The 19,057-nt window shown below is 44.9% G+C and overlaps 2 protein-coding genes across 3 annotated transcripts in view; one reads left to right on the top strand and one right to left on the bottom strand.

Annotated features, from left to right (window-relative positions):
- Window positions 1-19,057, top strand: part of LOC130360543 (microsomal glutathione S-transferase 2-like) — an 80,031-nt gene that overhangs the window by 27,559 nt on the left and 33,415 nt on the right. The gene's annotated exons all lie outside the window — the stretch shown is intronic.
- On the bottom strand, window positions 5,879-12,145 carry LOC130360521 (uncharacterized). Its single transcript, XM_056563032.1, has 2 exons — window positions 12,107-12,145; window positions 5,879-11,925 (listed from the first exon to the last, which is right to left on the bottom strand). Exon 2 carries the CDS (start codon window positions 11,588-11,590, stop codon window positions 6,419-6,421), a length of 5,172 nt encoding a protein of 1,723 aa, XP_056419007.1. The 5' UTR covers window positions 11,591-11,925; window positions 12,107-12,145; the 3' UTR covers window positions 5,879-6,418.

The following is a 19,057-nucleotide window of genomic DNA, read 5'->3' as shown; positions in this document are numbered from 1 at the left end:
GCAGCAGAACACAGACTGGACGCCGAGGAGGCAGACGAAGACGCTCCAGGCATTCACCCAGCTGATCGGTTCCCGTGATGTTGCCGTGGATCAGCTCTGCTTGGCTAACAGGCACCGTTAACCATGCACTTTAAATGCTTCAATCAACTTTGATCGCGGCGTCTAAAGGGTTAATGCTTGGCATCGGCCCGATCGGCGGTGCCCGGCATTAGCCGTGGGTCCTGGCTGCCTGTAGCAACCGGGACCCACCGGGTTTAACCCGTTCTCGGCTCATTAGAATGGTTTAAACCCGGTAAACAGGACTCAGGATGTACAAGTACGCCCTGGCGTCAGGGCGTACCTGTATGCCCTGAGTTCTGGATGGGTTAAAAGAAAAAAAAAGTATATGTTAATTGATGCTAGAAAGAATGCTCCAGTATGCAATACCGCAGAATCCATTTCCTATTCACTTACATTATAAAATAAAAATAAAAAACAGATTGCAACATTTAAAACAAATTTTTGCTATTGCACTCCTTATGGTAAATAAAAAAATCTTTAAAATGTACTTTGTTTTGTTTAAAAAAAAAACGTTTTGTTTTAAAAAAAAAGTTTTCTATGTTTTATTTGTGTTTAAAAAAAGCTGCCACTAGGTGTCTCCCTACTTGTCCAGAGAACATTTTCCCCAATCTTTTGCACAGACTTTGGACTCCTGCTGGCCTGGCAGAAGTCCAAAATCAGGAAATGCTGAGGGGGGGGGGTGCAGCCTTATCCAATTAGAGCTCATCTCACACTGAACTGCTCTGGGCTGTGTGTAGCAGAGTGAGGGAGGAAGTTCTCCCCTGTATGGCTTCAGATGATGTCACACCTGCTGGGTAAAGCCCCTGAGACTGAGCTGCAAATACAGAGCAATATCAAGGTAGGATACTAACAAATAATAAAAAATAAAGGCAGGGGTGGTTTATCATGATGGGGGCAGTGATGTTCATGAGATGTACTCTTTAACCTGTTAAGGACCCATGTCGTACCGGTACGTCATGGGACCCTGGTAGTTAAGGACTCATGAAGTACATGCACGTCCGTGGGAATTTCTGTTCCCGCCGCGTATCGGGCGGGGACCGGACCAGGATGACTGCTTATATCGATCAGCAGGCACCCGATGCAAATGCCCAGGGGGTCATTGGACCCCCCCATGTCGGCGATCGCTGCAAATTGCACAATTCCGGGTCATATGGGTCTATAGTGACCCAGAAAATAAGGGGGATCGGGGTTGTCCAAGACACCCACGATCCCCCTGAAGAGATAGGAGTGAGGTGGCAGGGGTGCCACCTCTCCTATGCCTGCTATTGGTCATCTAGAAGCGACAACCAATAGCAGAACAGGGGCGAGGGGTTAACTTTCGGTTTCCCTGTTCTGCCCACCCACTGTGGGCTGGGCAGAACGGGGAAACCAAGGAGGACCGGCGCCGATGTCCACGTACCCATTGGCAGCGGCGGAGGTGACGATTGGTGGCGGTGATCGGCCGCAGCAGAGGACGGTAATGCGGCTCCCTGGATCTTATGGAAGCTGGCGAGTTGCCTAGCAGCATCTGGAGGGCTACAGTTTGAGACCACTATACAGTGGTCACTAAACTATAGCCCTCCAGATGTGGCAAAACTACAACTCACAGCATGCCCAGACAGCTGTTTGGGCATGCGGGGATTTGTAGTTTTGCTACAGCTGGAGGGCTACAGTCTGGAGATCACTGTGCAGTGGTCTCGAAACTGTGGCCCTCTAGATCTTGCAAAACTAAAACTACTAGCATGCCCACACAGCAGTGCAGTGGTCTCTAAACTGCAGCTCTCCAGATGTTTCAAAACTGCAAATCCCAGCATGCCCAAACAGCAAACAGCCATCTCGGCATGCTAGGAGTTGTAGTTGTGTACCTCCAGCTGTTGCATAACTACATCTCCCAGCATGCCCTTCAGTGATCAGTATATATCAGAATACTGAGTTAGGTGACAGAACCTAACTGAAGGTTTTCCAACCAGTGTGCCTCCAGCTGTTGCAAAAGTACAACTCCCAGTATGCACAGTCTGTCAGTACATGCTGGGAGTTGTAGTTTTAAACAGCTGGAGGTTTGCCCCCCCCCCCCCATTCACCCTGGCAAGTTTACAGTGAGTTTCCTGCTTCAAGTTTGAGCTGTGGCAAATTTTTTGCTGCAGCGCAAACTCCTAGCGGGAAACTCACCGTAAACCCGCCAGAGCGAATGTACCCTTAAAACACTACAATAACACAAAATAAAGGGTAAAACACCACATATACACCCCCTTACACTGTCTGTCCGTCCCCCCCCCCCCCAATAAAAATGAAAAACGTATCGTACGGCAGTGTTTCCAAAACGGAGCCTCCATCAACAACTCCCAGCGTTTCCGGACAGCTACTGACTGTCCAGGCATGCTGGGAGTTTAGCAAAAGCTGGAGGCACCCTGTTTGGGAATCACTGGAATACCCCTATGTCCATCCCTATAAAATCCCTAATTTAGTCCTCAAATGTGCATGGTGCTCTCTCACTTCGTTCCGTGCCGTATTTCAAGGAAACAGTTTAGGGCCACATATGGGGTATTTCCGTACTCGGGAGAAATTACACTACAAATTTTGGGGGGCTTTTTCTCCCTTTACCCCTTATGAAAACGAAAAGTTGATGGCTACACCTGTTAGTGTAAAAAAATAAAAAATTTTACACTAACATGCTGACGTTGCCCCATACTTTTTATTTTCACATGTAGTAAAAGGAAAAAAAAGACCTCCAAAATTTGTAACGCAGACCTCCAAAATTTGTAACTGAGTACGGAAATACCCCATATGTGGGTGTAAAATGCTCTGCGGACACACCAGAAGGCTCAGGAGTGATATACATTTGGATGATTTTACAGCGGTTCTAATATAAACGCAAAAAAATAAATACCCACGTGACCCCATTTTGGAAACTACACCCCTCACGCAATGTAACAAGGGGTATAGTGAGCCTTAGCACCCCACAGGTGTTTGATGAATTATCATTAAATTTGGATGGGAAAATGAAAAAAAAATGTTTTCACTAAAATGCTGGTGTTACCCTAAATTTTTCATTTTCACAAGGGAAAATAGGGAAAAAAGCCCCCAAAATTTGTAACCCAATTTCTTTAGAATAAATACATACCTCATATGTGGATGTAAAATGCTTTGCGGGCAAACTACAATGCTCAGAAGGAGCAACATTTGGCTTTTGAAGAGTAAATTTGTCAGGAATTGAAGGCCACGTGTGTTTACAAAGCTCCCATAGTGCCAGAACAATGAACCCCCCCCACATGTGACCCCATTTTGGAAACTACACCCCTCATGTAATGTAATAAGGGGTACAGTTAGCATTTATGCCCCACAGGTGTCTGACAGATTTTTGGAACAGTGGTCCGTGAAAATTAAAGGGGTACTCCGGTGAAAAACTTTTTTTTTCCAATCAACTGGTGCCAGAAAGTTAAGCAGATTTGTAAATTACTTCTATTAAAAAAATCTTATCCTTCCTGTACTTATTAGCTGCTGAATACTACAGCGGAAATTCTTTTCTTTTTGAAACACAGAGCTGTCTGCTGACATCATGAGCACAGTGCTCTCATCTGTCTGCTGACATCTCTGTCCATTTTAGGAACTGTCCAGAACAGCATATGTTTGCTATGGGGATTTCCTTTTACTCTGGACAGTTCCTAAAATGGACAGTGATGTCAGCAGAGAGCTCTGTGCTCATGATGTCAGCACCCCTTTAAAAATGTAATTTTTCATTGTTCCAAAGACCTGTCAAACGCCAGTGGGGTGTAAATGCTCACTGCACCCCTTATTACATTCTGTGAGGGGTGTAGTTTCCACAATGGGGTCACATGTGGGGGGTCCACTGTTCTGGCACCACGGGGGGGGACGACGACGACTTTGTAAACGCACATGGCCCCTGACTTCCGTTCCAAACAAATTCACTCTCCCAAAGCTCAATGGCACTCCTTCTCTTCTGAGCATTGTAGTTCGCCAGCAGAGCACTTGATGTCCACACATAGGGTATTTCCATACTCAGAAGAAATGGGGTTACAAATTTTGGGGGTCATTTTCTCCTCTTACCCCTTGTAAAAATTTAAAATTTGGGGAAAAAACAGCATTTTTGTGAAAAAAAATATTTTTTTCATTTATACATCCGACTTTAACAAAAAGTCGTGAAACACCTGTGAGGTGTACCCCTTGTTACATTCCTTGAAGGGTGTAAATTCCAAAATAGTTTGCCAAATGTTTTTTTTTTTTTTTTTGCTGTTATGGCACCACAGGGGCTTCCTTAATGCGACATGCCCCCCAAAAACCATTTCAGCAAAATTTGCTTTCCAAAAGCCAAATGTGACTCCTTCTCTTCTGAGCATTGTAGTTCGCCCGCAGAGCATTTTACGTCCTAACATGGGGTATTTCAGAAGAGATGGGGTTACAAATTTTGGGGGGTATTTTTTCCCATTACCTTTTGTAAAAATTGTAAATTTTGGGGGAAAAAACTGCACTTTTGTGAAAAAATTACCCCTTGCAAAAATTCAAAAACTGGGTCTACAGGAACATGCGAGTGTAAAAAATGAAGATTTAGAATTTTCTCCTTCACTTTTCTGCTATTCCTGTGAAACACCTGAAGGGTTAACACACTTACTGAATGTCATTTTGAATACTTTGAGGGGTGCGGGGCTGAGGATTTCTGTGTGTCAGGAAGACAGACTGCACTGCACGGGGCTGAGGATTTCTGTGTGTCAGGAGGACAGACTGCACGGGGAGGATTTCTGTGTGTGAGGAGGATAGACTGCACTGCACGGGGCTGAGGATTTCTGTGTGTGAGGAGGACAGACTGCATTGCACGGGGAGAATTTCTGTGTGTCAGGAAGACAGACTGCACTGTATGGGGTTGAGGATTTCTGTGTGTCAGGAGGACAGACTGCACTGCACGGGGAGGATTTCTGTGTGTGAGGAGGATAGACTGCACTGCACGGGGCTGAGGATTTCTGTGTGTGAGGAGGACAGACTGCACTGCACGGGGAGGATTTCTGTGTGTGAGGACAGACTGCACTGCACGGGGAGGATTTCTGTGTGTGAAGGAGGACAGACTGGGGCACGGGGTGGGTTCTCTGAGCAGCGGCCCCCGGCTACTAAAATCAGCTGGGGGCCGCCGCCCCCTCCATACACTCTGAGCGCCGGTGTGAGGTGAGATTTCCGAAGTCGGCCCGGCCCTGCTAGCCTGATACAGGGCTAAATCTATGAAAAATTCACCTGCCCGGAGCCCAAAACTACTTGTCCCGGGCGTCGGGCGATAGGATTTCCACATCCCTGATATGTGTGTGTGTGTATATCTCTATGTATGTGCCTGTGCAGAGAGGGATGGCTGGGCCTTAGTATAAGTGACTGGGAATATATGTGAGTGATTGTATGTCAGTGTGTCTGTATGATGTATGTATATATATATATATATATATATATATATATATATACATGTGTGTGTGTGTGTGTGTGCATCTCTATGTATGTGCCTATATATGTGAACAAGTGAATCTATGTATATGTGTGTGTATATATGTGAGCAAGTGAATCTATGTATGTGTGTGTATATATATATATATATATATATATATATATATATACTGTATATACACACACACATAGATTCACTTGCTCACATATATACACACACATATACATAGATTCACATATATATATATATATATATATAATGTGAGCAAGTTAATCTATGTATGTGTGTATATATGTGAGCAAGTGAATCTATGTGTGTGTGTGTGTGTGTGTGTATATATATATATATATATATATATATATATATATATATATATATACACAGTATAATGTCTCCGCTGTCTCGTGGACACAGCTTCACATCAAGTTTATACCGAATCTCAAGGAAAGACACGCTGGTTTGCTTAACTGATGTAATCTTTACTGAGATATAATGAAAGTGCGGTAAAACTGTAAAACAAACATATGAAAGACAAATATAAGCATGGCTATTCAAGTGCCTTACATTATGCATAGCTAATACATAGATAGTCTAACATGTGCTCACTTACTACACACTGAAAACACACATTATCTATCTACAAATGCCTAGCATCTCTCTACACAAGCTAACTAACAATTCCGTACTCACAGGCTTTGGTATTTATCAGATTTGCAGTCTGTATTAGCTTTAAGAAGTCCTGTGGATCTGGTCACTGTGGTGGCTGGAGCTGGAATGAATGAGACATGCCGGATCTAGCCCTATGCTTTAGAGAGAAGGCCCGCCTCTAGGCTTCAAGAAAATGGAGGGTCTTAAAGGAACAGACCTTGCTGAGTGCCAAGCATGTAAAATACATTGCGAAGGCAGCACACTCCCCACCTGGCATACTTTTTTGTTATGCCACTAACCCTTGGACAGAAGTAAAACTACTTCAGAAATTGGCCTTGCATACACTTTGGGAATGCCCTGTCTAACAATCCTAACTTCAACCTTTCTAACTCTAGCATCACTACTAGGATCAGTCCCCACAATGAGTCCAATAGGCCACTCGTTCCTGTGGGCCTGAGAGTCTTTCAGTAAGACAACGTCTCCAACTTGTAAATTGGGTTTGTCATCTTGCCATTTCTTGCATGGCTGGAAGATCACCAGGTATTCCTGTCTCCACCTCTTCCAGAAAATGTCCGCAAGACTTTGAACTTGTTTCCATTGCCTGGTGTACAAGTCCTTGAGCGAATTGTGTTGAGAAATCTCTTCCTTTTTCAGAAGGCCTTGGATTTCTTCTTTAAAGACTTCCTGCTGGATGCATCTGATGATCGTGACCTTGGCTTGTTCAAGGTGGCCGTTGCTATGCTGATCAGTATTGGTAGCTCTGCAGGAGGATCTGGCTAGACAGATAAGTTTTCCGATTGCACGGGTCAGCGACTTCCAGCTGGAAAACCTTTCAAATCTATGAGCGCCCAGACTGTCTCTTGTAACTATAGTCCTACAAACTGTCACTTGAGGTCTTACCTCTTTGTCTTGATCTGGTTCTACGAGCTGAAAGGTCTCTACCTGAGTAGTTTCTTTGGTTTCTGGTTTACGAAGAAAAGATGGACCTACAAACCAGTTAGTTTGCTTGAGCGCAGCGGCTGGCACTAGTCTCGTCCCATGATCAGCTGGGTTCTTGTCTGTGCTGATGTAATGCCACTGTTCTGGACTTGTAGACTTTCTGATACGTGTCACTCTGTTGGCCACGTATGTATAAAATCTTGCATTGTGAATATATCCTAACACAATCTTGCTGTCTGTATAAAAGTTAATTGCATGGATCTCGATGTCCAGTTCTGTTGTAATCATGTCTGCCATCTCTACAGCTAAGACAGCAGCACAAAGTTCTAGACGTGGGACAGTGTGAGCCGGTCTGGGAGCCAACTTAGATTTTCCCATGAGGAACCCGACATGGCTTTGCCCCTCAGTGTCTATTACCCTAAGGTAGGCGACAGATGCGATAGCCATAGTGGAGGCGTCAGAGGATATGCATATTTCTCTTCTCTTTGTAGCAGACAAGGAAACAGATACGTATGGTCTAGGGATGTTGAGTTGTTCAAGCTCTAACAATGAGTCTTTCCACAACTTCCACTGCATTTCCTTCTCTTCAGGTAGAGGTACGTCCCAGTCACTTTGTTCTTGCTCAGTAGTGATCTGTCTCAAAATAGCTTTACCTTGCATGATGATGGGTGCTACGAACCCCAGGGGGTCATAAAGACTGTTGACTGTAGATAGGACACCTCTTTTTGTGAATGGCTTCTCTTCTCTGGAGACCCTGAAGGTGAAACTGTCAGTCTTCAGGTCCCAACTAATCCCAAGACTTCTTTGCAAGGGTGGTGATTCTGTTCCTAGATCCAAGTCTTTGAGGTCTTTAGCACGGTCTTCCATTGGAAATGCTTCCATGACTCTGTTGCTGTTGGAAGCTACCTTGTTCAGTCTTATGTTGGATTCTGCCAACATTTCTCTTGTACTTTTCAGGACGTTGATAGCTTCTTCGTTGCTGGAGAAAGAAGCAAGTCCATCATCTACGTAGAAGTTCTTCATGACGAACTGTGTGGCTTCTTGACCATGTCTTTCACCTTGCTGTGCTGCTCGTCTCAGGTTGTAGATAGCTACAGCTGGAGAAGGGCTGTTTCCAAACACATGTACCTTCATCCTGTACTCTGTGATTTCTTTGTTAAAGTCATTGTCTGCATACCACAGGAACCTTAAGTAGTCTCTGTGATCTTCACGAACAAGGAAACAGTAGAACATCTGTTGTACGTCTGCTGTCACTGCTATGAGTTCTTTTCTGAACCTGATGAGTACTCCAAGGAGTGTGTTGTTCAGGTCAGGTCCACTGAGAAGGACATCATTTAGTGAGATGCCTTTGTGCTTCGCACTAGAGTCAAATACTACGCGTATCTGGCCTGGTTTCTGAGGATGGTACACCCCAAATATTGGTAAGTACCAGTGTTCTTGGTTCTCTTGTAGTGGTGGTGCCCTTTCAGCTTGATCGTTATCAAAGATCTTCTGCATGAAGGCTTGGAAGTGTTTCTTCATATTTGGCTTTCTTTGTAGCATGTGCTGCAACGAGGTGAAGCGTTTCTCTGCTTGTACCTTGTTGTCAGGAAGGCGATGGTGTGGTGACCGGAAGGGTAGAGGGGCTACCCAGCTGCCTGATTTGTCTCTGAAAACTTCTCTGTCCATGATCTCAAGGAAGAGAGTATCTTCCACCGAGGGTGCTAGCTTGTCGTCATCTCGTGTTCTTTCAAACACCTTACAGCCCAGTTCATCTGTATCTCCAGTTGAGGCGAAGTCTTCCATGCACCTCTGGATACTCGGATGATGTGTTGGGTTTACAAGTCTCTCTTTAATGTGTAGACTGTTGGTACATGGGCAAAGACAAGATGTACGACCATTCTGTAACAGATGTGTTCTGTAGACATTTACCTTTTCTGGTTTGTGGAGTCCGTCTAGACATACTTCTCCAACGATGACCCATCCGAGATCAAGGCGTTGTGCAAATGGTGCATTGTGTGGCCCATTGTACTGTTCTCTGACTTTGTGCACTTTGAGGATATCTCTCCCAAGTAGAAGGATGATTGCAGCATCTGGATCTAGTGCTGGTATCTGGTCTGCTATTCGCACCAGATGGGGGTGATGACGAGCAACTTCAGGTGTGGGGATCTCTGACCTGTCGTCTGGTATCTCATCACATTCTATGAGGGTAGGAAGAGTCACCTTTGTCTTTCCATCTAATGACTCAATGATGTAGTTGTTTGCTCTTCTCCCTGTTGTCTCTACAACTCCAGAACAAGTTTTCAGGGTGTATGGAGTTGGACTTCCTTTGTCACCGAAGAGGTCAAAGAACTCTGTTTTTGCCAGAGATCTGTTACTCTGTTCATCCAAGACTGTGTACATCTTGATTGCTTTTTCTCTGAAGCCTGCAGGATACACCTTGACTAAGCATATTTTGGAACATGATCTGGGGCGGCCCTGCTCTGTACAGATCTCAGTACACTTTGAGGTTACTGCTGGCGTTGTACTCTCGCCTTGCTCCCCACCATGATCTTCTTGAGTTGCTGGAACTTCTTGTTTCCATGGTGGTGGTCCTGGGTGCAGTGCTGACAGGTGTTTGTCACTGTTGCACTCTGTGCATTTTATTGTTTTTGTACAGTCTTTTGCAAGATGCTGAATTGAAGCGCAACATCTGAAACAAATGTGATTGTCTTTAAGGTAAGCTTTGCGCTCTTCTAATGTCTTACTTCTGAAACTGCGACATTTTCTTAGTGGATGAGGCTTGTTGTGGATGAGACATATTTTGTCTGGCTCCTCAACTTTCTTACTTGCGCTGTCTTCCTGATTGACTGCAGACTCAGGCGAGATTTCTGTCTTCCGTACAGAAACTGTTGCTCTGCGTTCTTTGTAAGGTGTTGGAGGTTTTTGCTCTACCTTTGGGGAGCTTGCAGTTCTCTTGTTCAGGAAAGCAAAGCTTGGATCATTGCGTGTTTCAGCTTGGTCTACGATGAATTCAGCAAGGAAGGCAAATGGTGGAAATGCGACTCGATGTTCTTTCTTGTATCTTGATGCTTGAGTGACCCACCTTTCCTGCAAGTTGAAAGGAAGTTTCTCGATTATGGGATCAACTCCACGTGCTGTATCTAAGTATGAGAGACCTGGCAGGTATCCACTAGACTTAGCGGCTTCTATTTCTAAGAGTAGGTCACCAAACCCTCTCAGCTTTTGATTGTCTTTGTTTGTCATTCTTGGATAGTTTTCTATCCTCTTCAGAAGAGCATCTTCAATCACTTCAGGTGACCCATAGCAGTGTTCTAGTCTCCTCCACACCATTGCAAGTCCTGCTGCTGCATCATGAACATGTACTGATCTGATTCTTTGGGCTTGCTCAGTGGACTCTGGTCCTAGCCATTTGACGAGCAGATCAAGCTTTTCTCTGTCTGTCAGATCTAAGTCTTGGGTACCGCTTAGGAAAGATGACTTCCAGGCCCAGTAGTTTTCTGGACGGTCATCGAATTTCATGAGACCAGCGCTCACTATCTCACGGCGCATCAGGAATCTTGCTACCTCTGTAGCTCTTGCTGCATCTGGTGAATACTTCCTGGGTGTAAACTCAGGGTATGGCTGCGGCTGGTAAGGCTGATGAGGCACTTGACTAAGTCTGCTTTGTTCTCCTCTGTTGTAAGTCTTTCTGCTATAATCCAGACTTGTATTTGCTTGAGGAGGGAGTACATCAGAATCCGTTTGCACTCTTGTCAGGTTGGCAGATTGGTCTCTGAGCATGCGACCACTTGACTTCCTACCCTGAGGTTCTGATTCAGTCTTGCAGTGTTGCATAGTATCAAAGTTGCTTATTGCTGGTGGAGTCAATGATGGCCTTGGTGTGTCATTGAACTGCTGGTCAGTGTACATGGTTGCTTGTGACTGTATGTACTCACGGGTACGTTGGCTTGCGCTGAGGGGTGACATCTGGGTTTCTATGTCAGCGAACTGAGCTTCGGCAGCCCTTGTGAGAACTTCTGCCTCGGCTAAGGCTGCTGCAGCGTTTTTCTGCTGTTGCAGTAAGTGTAAAGATGCTTGCACTTCAGCTTTTCTTCTAAGTGCTTCAGCTTGTTCTTTCATCAATTCAGCTTTTCTTCTAAGTGCTTCAGATTCACTTTTTGCTTTTCTTCTAAGTGCTTCAGATTCACTTTTTGCTTGTTCTTTCATCAATTTAGCTTCTCTTCTAAGTGCTTCAGATTCACTTTTTGCTTGTTCTTTCATCAATTCAGCTTCCTGCTTTGCATAGGACGCCATTGCACAAGCTGCCTCTGCTTTCGCTCTTGCCTTAGTTGCTATGGCGCTAGCGGATGACAGGCTGGTGGTGCTTGAGTGTCTAGAACTATGGCGTTTAAATCTTGATGCATCGGCGCTAACCGACGTTAGATTTGTTTGACTGGACGCTCTAGACAATGTTGTGCACCTAGATCTACTTCTTGGCAAGGTGTCTTCCTCTTTATAGGAGCATTGAGGGTTAACTGTCAGAGTGCTGTTCTCTGGGTTCTGCATCTTGATTTAGCTGGCAGCGTAGATAATGATGATGACTGGACACAGCACAGCGGTGTTATAGCACGTGAGAGAATTAGTTTCACTTTCTAGTGCTTCGCGCCTTGACTCCGACACAGACTGCAGGGCACAGGATTTATGAGTCTTTTTTACTGCTGCGGACGATTCAAAGCTGATTAACTGCTTCTGATAACGTTTTAAAAGCCTTTTTACTATAATGTCTCCGCTGTCTCGTGGACACAGCTTCACATCAAGTTTATACCGAATCTCAAGGAAAGACACGCTGGTTTGCTTAACTGATGTAATCTTTACTGAGATATAATGAAAGTGCGGTAAAACTGTAAAACAAACATATGAAAGACAAATATAAGCATGGCTATTCAAGTGCCTTACATTATGCATAGCTAATACATAGATAGTCTAACATGTGCTCACTTACTACACACTGAAAACACACATTATCTATCTACAAATGCCTAGCATCTCTCTACACAAGCTAACTAACAATTCCGTACTCACAGGCTTTGGTATTTATCAGATTTGCAGTCTGTATTAGCTTTAAGAAGTCCTGTGGATCTGGTCACTGTGGTGGCTGGAGCTGGAATGAATGAGACATGCCGGATCTAGCCCTATGCTTTAGAGAGAAGGCCCGCCTCTAGGCTTCAAGAAAATGGAGGGTCTTAAAGGAACAGACCTTGCTGAGTGCCAAGCATGTAAAATACATTGCGAAGGCAGCACACACAGTATATATATATATATATGAGAGTGAATGTATGTGTGAACCTGTATGTATGATGTGCCTGTTGGCTATATCTTTTAGTATATATTCCATGTTGTATGTATGTGTCAAAGTGTCTCCATGTATGTGTGTATATTTCTTATGTACTGTATGTGTCTTTATGTTATGTGTTTGTATGAATTGTATGAAGCACATTATTAGGGAATTAATAGAGGAATGTAAGCACAGTATATAGGGAATTTATGGAAGCACAGAATATATTTTATTTATATTGGAACATTATATTTTTATGTATTCTGGCACTGTGTATAGATCCTTAATGGTGGCACAGTATAGTTAAATAACAGTGGCACAGTATATTGTTAATTAATGGAAGCACAGTATATAGGGAATTAATAGATGAATTTGAATGGTGGCACAGTATATAGATCATTGAGGGGGGTAAGGTATGTAATTAAAGAGAAACTGACAGGCTGTTTACTCGCACTAAACCCAATACACTAGGTTACAGTGCAGGAGAACAGGAGAAAGATAATGTTATACTTACTAAATGTGGACCAGCCGTTTTCTAGGTATTGCCCCACATTGCTAGTATGCGAAGTCAGTCTTGTGCGCAATGGAGGCGGAGCTTCCCTGCCTCCATCCTGTATGCTGTGCTATGCCTGGCCGTCTTTGTATATTTATAAATTCATTTTCTCCAACTCTTATATATTGTAGCATGTAAGTATATATTAGTGTGTTGTCCATCTCTTCAGTGTAAGAACCAGAGCTGTGTGGAGATTCCTGCATAAGGTGGGTGCTGGGTGATTGTGGATGGGTGCTGGGTGATTGGGGATGGGTGATGGGTGATTGGGGATGGGTGCTGGGTGAGGCCGGGTACAGTGCACGTTCTGTCATATAGAGGTCAGACCGGGGCATATAGGGTGAGATTTATTAAAACCTTTGCAGAGGAAAAGCCCTCTGCAAAATGAAAGAAACTATCTGATTGGTTGCTATGGGCGACTGCACCGCTCTTTCTCTGCACAGGTTTTGATGTATCTCCTCTATAATACAGTATATTATAGTGCAGCTGTCAAATGTTTTCTGTAAAAAAGACTGGGAGCATAGCCAAGGTGTATATACACATGGCAAGCCTTCATAGAAACTGTTCTTGACTTTATTTTACAAAAAGACCAGCTTTTATGGGGGCTAGGAATGTTGAGGAGGCCCGGCGGGAGTCCACTGTATCCCTGGGCCGCAGCACATCTGCCCATTAAGTCTGGCAGATGTTTTTCAAATTATGAGAAGTGCCCTATTTTTTACTTGAGCCCCTGCCCTCCAAAATGTCTGTGCACGTCCCTGATGATTACACCATTCCAAGGTGCTAAAATAATATTTTTTTACCAAAGTCCCAGCACACTATCACGCCACAACTTGAGCGGCCGAATACAGCAGCCTCCACATTGCTGCCCTGCCGCGACTTTGTCCTCACTGCAAGAGCAATTATGACTGTGTACAATAACCTATTTACTGATGCAATGCTGGTCGTTTGTTTTTTTTATTTTTTATTTTATTCTGGACAACCCCTTTAATAAGGTGTGCCTCAGGGGAATTATCACCTATAGCATCACTACTGCAGCTCCCCTTCACTGTGTAAGGCTTCTTTCACATTGCCATTAGTACACGGCAGAGTGACTGCCGTTGGGAGAGCCGGGCAGAATGGCTGGAGAAAAATGACTGCTTGTGCCATCTTTTTCTCCCACTATCCATAATGGTGCCCGGCAGCCCCCATAATAGTAAATGGGGGTAAATGGGACCTGTTGTTGCCCATTGCTCCCAGTCATGAGAATGGCCGTTAAAGTCAGGAAAAAAAAAAGACTTTGACAGCCGTTCTCGACGGGGAGCAACGGCAGTGTGAAAGGGGCCTAAACCTAAGGGGCATAGGATTACCCTCTGACGCCCTCACGCCGTGTGACCTTGTGAAGCTACATTGACCATGACTAGCTGTGGAAGCACAGGTACCAGCCATACAAGAGGTCTTTACCCAGCTACTCAGTCAGTCAGCATTCCCTCTGGATTGTCATACATTACCACAGCAGACGCTATAACATTAGCACAAAGAATAACAGCAATGTAAAACATTATGTATATCCTGAAAAGAAAGGCATCAAAACATTGAGGATAAACAGACATTACTATAATAATTATTTGTTCTAATAATATTTTTATTTCTTATATTGATACAATAGATTTATATACTGTAATATGAACCGTGCACAATGAATGCCAAATATGCACCTTGTCTTATAGCAGTGTTTGTGCAGTGGCCGCAGGTTGTGGTTGCTTGGGGCATTGTGTAACAGAGTGTTATCTATGTGGGAGGGTCTCTGGATGAGGCGGATCTCAGGCTGATGGTTAAAGGAGTACTCCGGCTCGCACTTTTTCCCTTTTATCCCGTCCGGGCTGCAAAATAAAAGAAAACACACTTCCTCTTACCTGCCAATGAGCCCCCGGAGCTCCGGTACACTCCGGTACAGGTGTTCGGTCCCCGGGCTGTATTCTTCTTACTTCCTGTTAGCCCGGCACGTCACACGGAGCTTCAGCCTATCACCGGCCGAGGCCGTAGCTCTGCAGCCCCATATGTAGCAAATTGTGATGCACTGTGTGGTATGGGGTGTGAGATGCAGGGCAGATGGAATTAGCCTTAGGGCAGATGGCATTAACCCTTGTATTTGGGACACCAGAGTGTGGTTTATCCTCAATACCACCTGAAGGTATACCGCTGGATCCTGGGCTAGGCACAGGGGCAATAATGACTCCGACGCTAATGGTAGCTTTACTGAGTGACAGATGGTACAGTCTATACAGTGTAGCCAGGCCCACAGAGGTGATCAGTGACTTCAGAGACCTTAAGGGCTTGCTGGGACTTGCATTGGTTTTGGACAATTTAGTGTAGGCCACGTTGACTTGACAGTAGATGACAGTGACTGACTTGACTTAACTGGAGACAGACTAAGCTGTGACTTTAGCTTACTTGTAGACTTGTAACTTGTGGCTGCAGACGTGACATGAGGCCTCCTATGACTCCAGACACTCTTAGGCTCGACTGTACCTTAGAAAAGTCTCAGGAACTAAGAGAGAGAAGAGACTCCTCCCTGGGCTTTTATGGGGGAGACTCTGGTGGGGTCCCATTGGTCACCCCTAAGTCCCCTGGTCACTGATACCTCCTGGGTAACAATCACATGACAACTCACATGACAACTGGTGATCACATGTTAACCTTTCTTATAGATACAACATACTTATATACATAACATAGGGGATAATATACAATTATGGTAGAATAGATGCAGGGGAGGCCCAGGGGACACTGCAGGGAGGCTGCCTGACAGGGCAGCAAGGGTACGGGGTAACACTGTGTGTTCTGATACTTTTCTGTCATAGCCAGCTTTTTCATCAGGTAATACCGATGAAAAATATACTTACCAATCCCTCATCTGTGCTTTTGTCACGCCAACATTTTTCTTCATATGCTAATCAGAAGCCTAAGCCCTCCGTGCACAATGATGTGGTGTGCCACTATAGTGAGTAGTGGCAGTGAGTAGTGGGATCAGATATTATTAACCCTGGATGGTATTAACCCCTATGAGTTCGTGACGCCAGTGTGGTTTTTCGGGTTCCGCAAAACCACATGCCCGGATTCTCCGCTATCCTATGGGCTAGTAGTGAAAAAAAGAGTCCACAACCAGTTGCAGGTAAACGGAGGCTTTACTGAATAGAAGACAGGTGTAATTATCTTCACAGCTAAGGCTAGAATTCCCAGAGAGGTGACCAGTACCCAGAGGACCTCGCAGCTTGCTGGACCAATACTTGTAATTTACTTGACTTGGACTTGTAATTTAGACTTGACTGTTATTAGACTGGACTTGACTATGTTCAGGACTTGACTAATTTCAGTGACAGAAGACATAGACTTGACTTACTGGAGAGTTGTAGCTTTGTGGTATTCCAGATGCTGAACACTGTCCTGAGATTCTCTGGTAGCTGCTTCAGCAAAGACTCTGATGTTACTCTCAAGAGAGTCTGAGGAAAGAGACTGAATTAAAGATGGCTGCCCCTTTATATAGTGAGGAGGCTGGACTATAGCACATTGGTCAAGCTGTAGGTAATAGGTTAAACCTGGTGATCTCTGGGATTACATATTGCAGCAAATCATATAACTATAACATAACATGATCAGGCTTACTCACAGGTCCTTGGAGTCCTCCAAAGATCCTATATACTATGTATACAATAGAATCCGATCTATGGTCTTAAAGCAAAATACACCGTATTTGATAAACAAGCAATATAACACAAGGAGTCCCTGCAGGGGAGCCCCCAGGTCACTGAGGGACTCAACCTGACAGGGCCTACAGGTAATACAGGACTATGTACCTGTAGTGGGACACCACAATGACTACTACCAACTTCAAACTTCAGAGGAAGTGCTTACCCCTATGTGCTGAAGCTCCTGAGCTCCACTCTGCAGCATAACACCTCTCCTCCACTGTGAAATCTCTCTTGTTAGAAAAGAGATTTCACTTTATGCCGGCTGCACATGTGCAGTGGACAGAGAAACCGGCTGTCAACTTTTTTGCAGCGGGCAGAATGACACCCACATGAAGAGTGCGCTCTAGACGGCTGCCTATTTTGCCTTTAGGCAGAACCGGCCCTGAGTCTGGGCACCATAGGCGTGCGCACTGGGTGTGCCGGGTGGGCACAGGCACACCCTAATCACCGTGGCCGCGGCCCGCTGCTGCAGGACTTTTTTCTTTCTCCCTACTAAACCCCAGCCCCACCGGACATCCCCGACAGTCACAATCATACATGATGGGGATGTAGTCCTGAGCTGTGAGCCTACATAATGTAGGCTCACAGTTCAGGACTACATCCCCATCATGTATGGCAGCAGGCAGCAGGGATAGAGCGGCCGGAGCCGCAAATTAAAAAAAAAAAATGCATTTCTAAACATCCGGTGTGCCCTGAAAGACTTTCAGGGCACACCGGATGTTTAAAAATGCATTTTTTAAAAAATTTGCGCTTCTATCCACTGTCCTCCGGGCCGCTCTATCCCCTGTCCTCCGGGCCGCTCTATCCCCTGTCCTCCGGGCCGCTCTATCCCCTGTCCTCCGGGCCGCTCTATCCCCTGTCCTCCGGCCGCTCTATCCCCCCTTCCTCTGGGCCACTCTTTTCCCCTTCCTCCGGGCCGCTCCTCCCCCTTCCCAGGCCGTGCACACTGCTGCGCTAACTGCAGACGGAGGGGCTACCCCGCAGCTGCGCACGTCTGCCTCCACCTACTGGGATGATCCTGGCCGCAACTCCTGGAACCGAGTGTCCATTCCTCGGCATAAGGAAGAAGTGGGCGATGGTGCAAATTGTGCAGCAGATGGGAGTGGACGTGCCCGGCCTCTGACCCCAACATGGCTGCCGCAGGTAAGAAAAGTGCACAGACGGAGGACGGGAGGGGGGTGGGATGTATGGTGTGTGTAATATGTACGTATGATGTGTGTAATATGTATGTATGATGTGTGTAATATGTAAGTATGATGTGTGTAATATGTATGTATGGTGTGTGTAATATGTATGTATGATGTGTGTAATATGTATGTATGGTGTGTATTATGTATGTATGTATGATGTGTATTATATGTATGTATGGTGTGTATTATGTATGTATTATGGATGTATGCTGTATTATGTATGCATGTGTATATTATGTATGCATGTATTTATGTATGATGTTTGTATTTATGCATTATGTATGTATAATATATATATATATATATACACACATAATGCATAAATACAAACATCATAAATATATAATACATGCATACATAATATACACATGCACACATAATACAGCATACATCCATAATACATACATAACTTTCTTTTTTCCTTTGTTCTGATACACGTGACACGGCCCACTCTCTGCAGTCCGTGCTCTTCTACCAGCAAATATACTAAAAACTACTACAGCACCGACCCGGGAGCTGAAATAACATTTTTTTAATGTATTATGTATATATTTTATATCATGTATGTATTATGTGCCCAATCCCCCGCACAGCACCCATAGCACCCCTCAAACACACACACACACAGCACCCCCCACACTCACACACAGCACCTCACACACACAGCACTCACACACAGCACCTCACACACACAGCACCCCCCACACTCACACACAGCACCTCACACACACAGCACCCCCCACACTCACACACAGCACCTCACACACACAGCACCCCCCACACTCACACACAGCACCTCACACACACACACAGCACCCCCAGTGCAACATAATGGGAGTTGTAGTTTTGGTCACCATATATTGTATCTGGGCATGCTGGGAATTGTAGTTGGTAACTGAAAATCCCAGCATTGCATTCCTTGAAGGAATGCAATGCTGGGAGGTGCAGTTACCAACTACAATTCCCAGCATGCCCTGATACAATCTATGATGACCAAAGCTACGACTCCACACATCTTGCACTATATAGGAGTAAAATTTAGATTATGGTGCAACATGCTGGGAGTCCTAGTTTTGGGTCAGCTGCAGACCCAAAACTACAACGTGCACACTGCTCCAAGCTTGCTGGGTGCCGCATCACTTTTTCAACCAATCTGGTGCAAAAAAAAATTCTATTTGGAATATTCCCCCCTCTGTGCCCCCATCTTATAGTAAAAGCGTTCTTCTGTTT

Source organism: Hyla sarda, chromosome 1 (assembly GCF_029499605.1).
Source record: "Hyla sarda isolate aHylSar1 chromosome 1, aHylSar1.hap1, whole genome shotgun sequence".
NCBI lineage: Eukaryota > Metazoa > Chordata > Amphibia > Anura > Hylidae > Hyla > Hyla sarda.
Note: the sequence above shows the minus strand (reverse complement) of the source record. Positions and strands in the feature narration are given on the sequence as shown.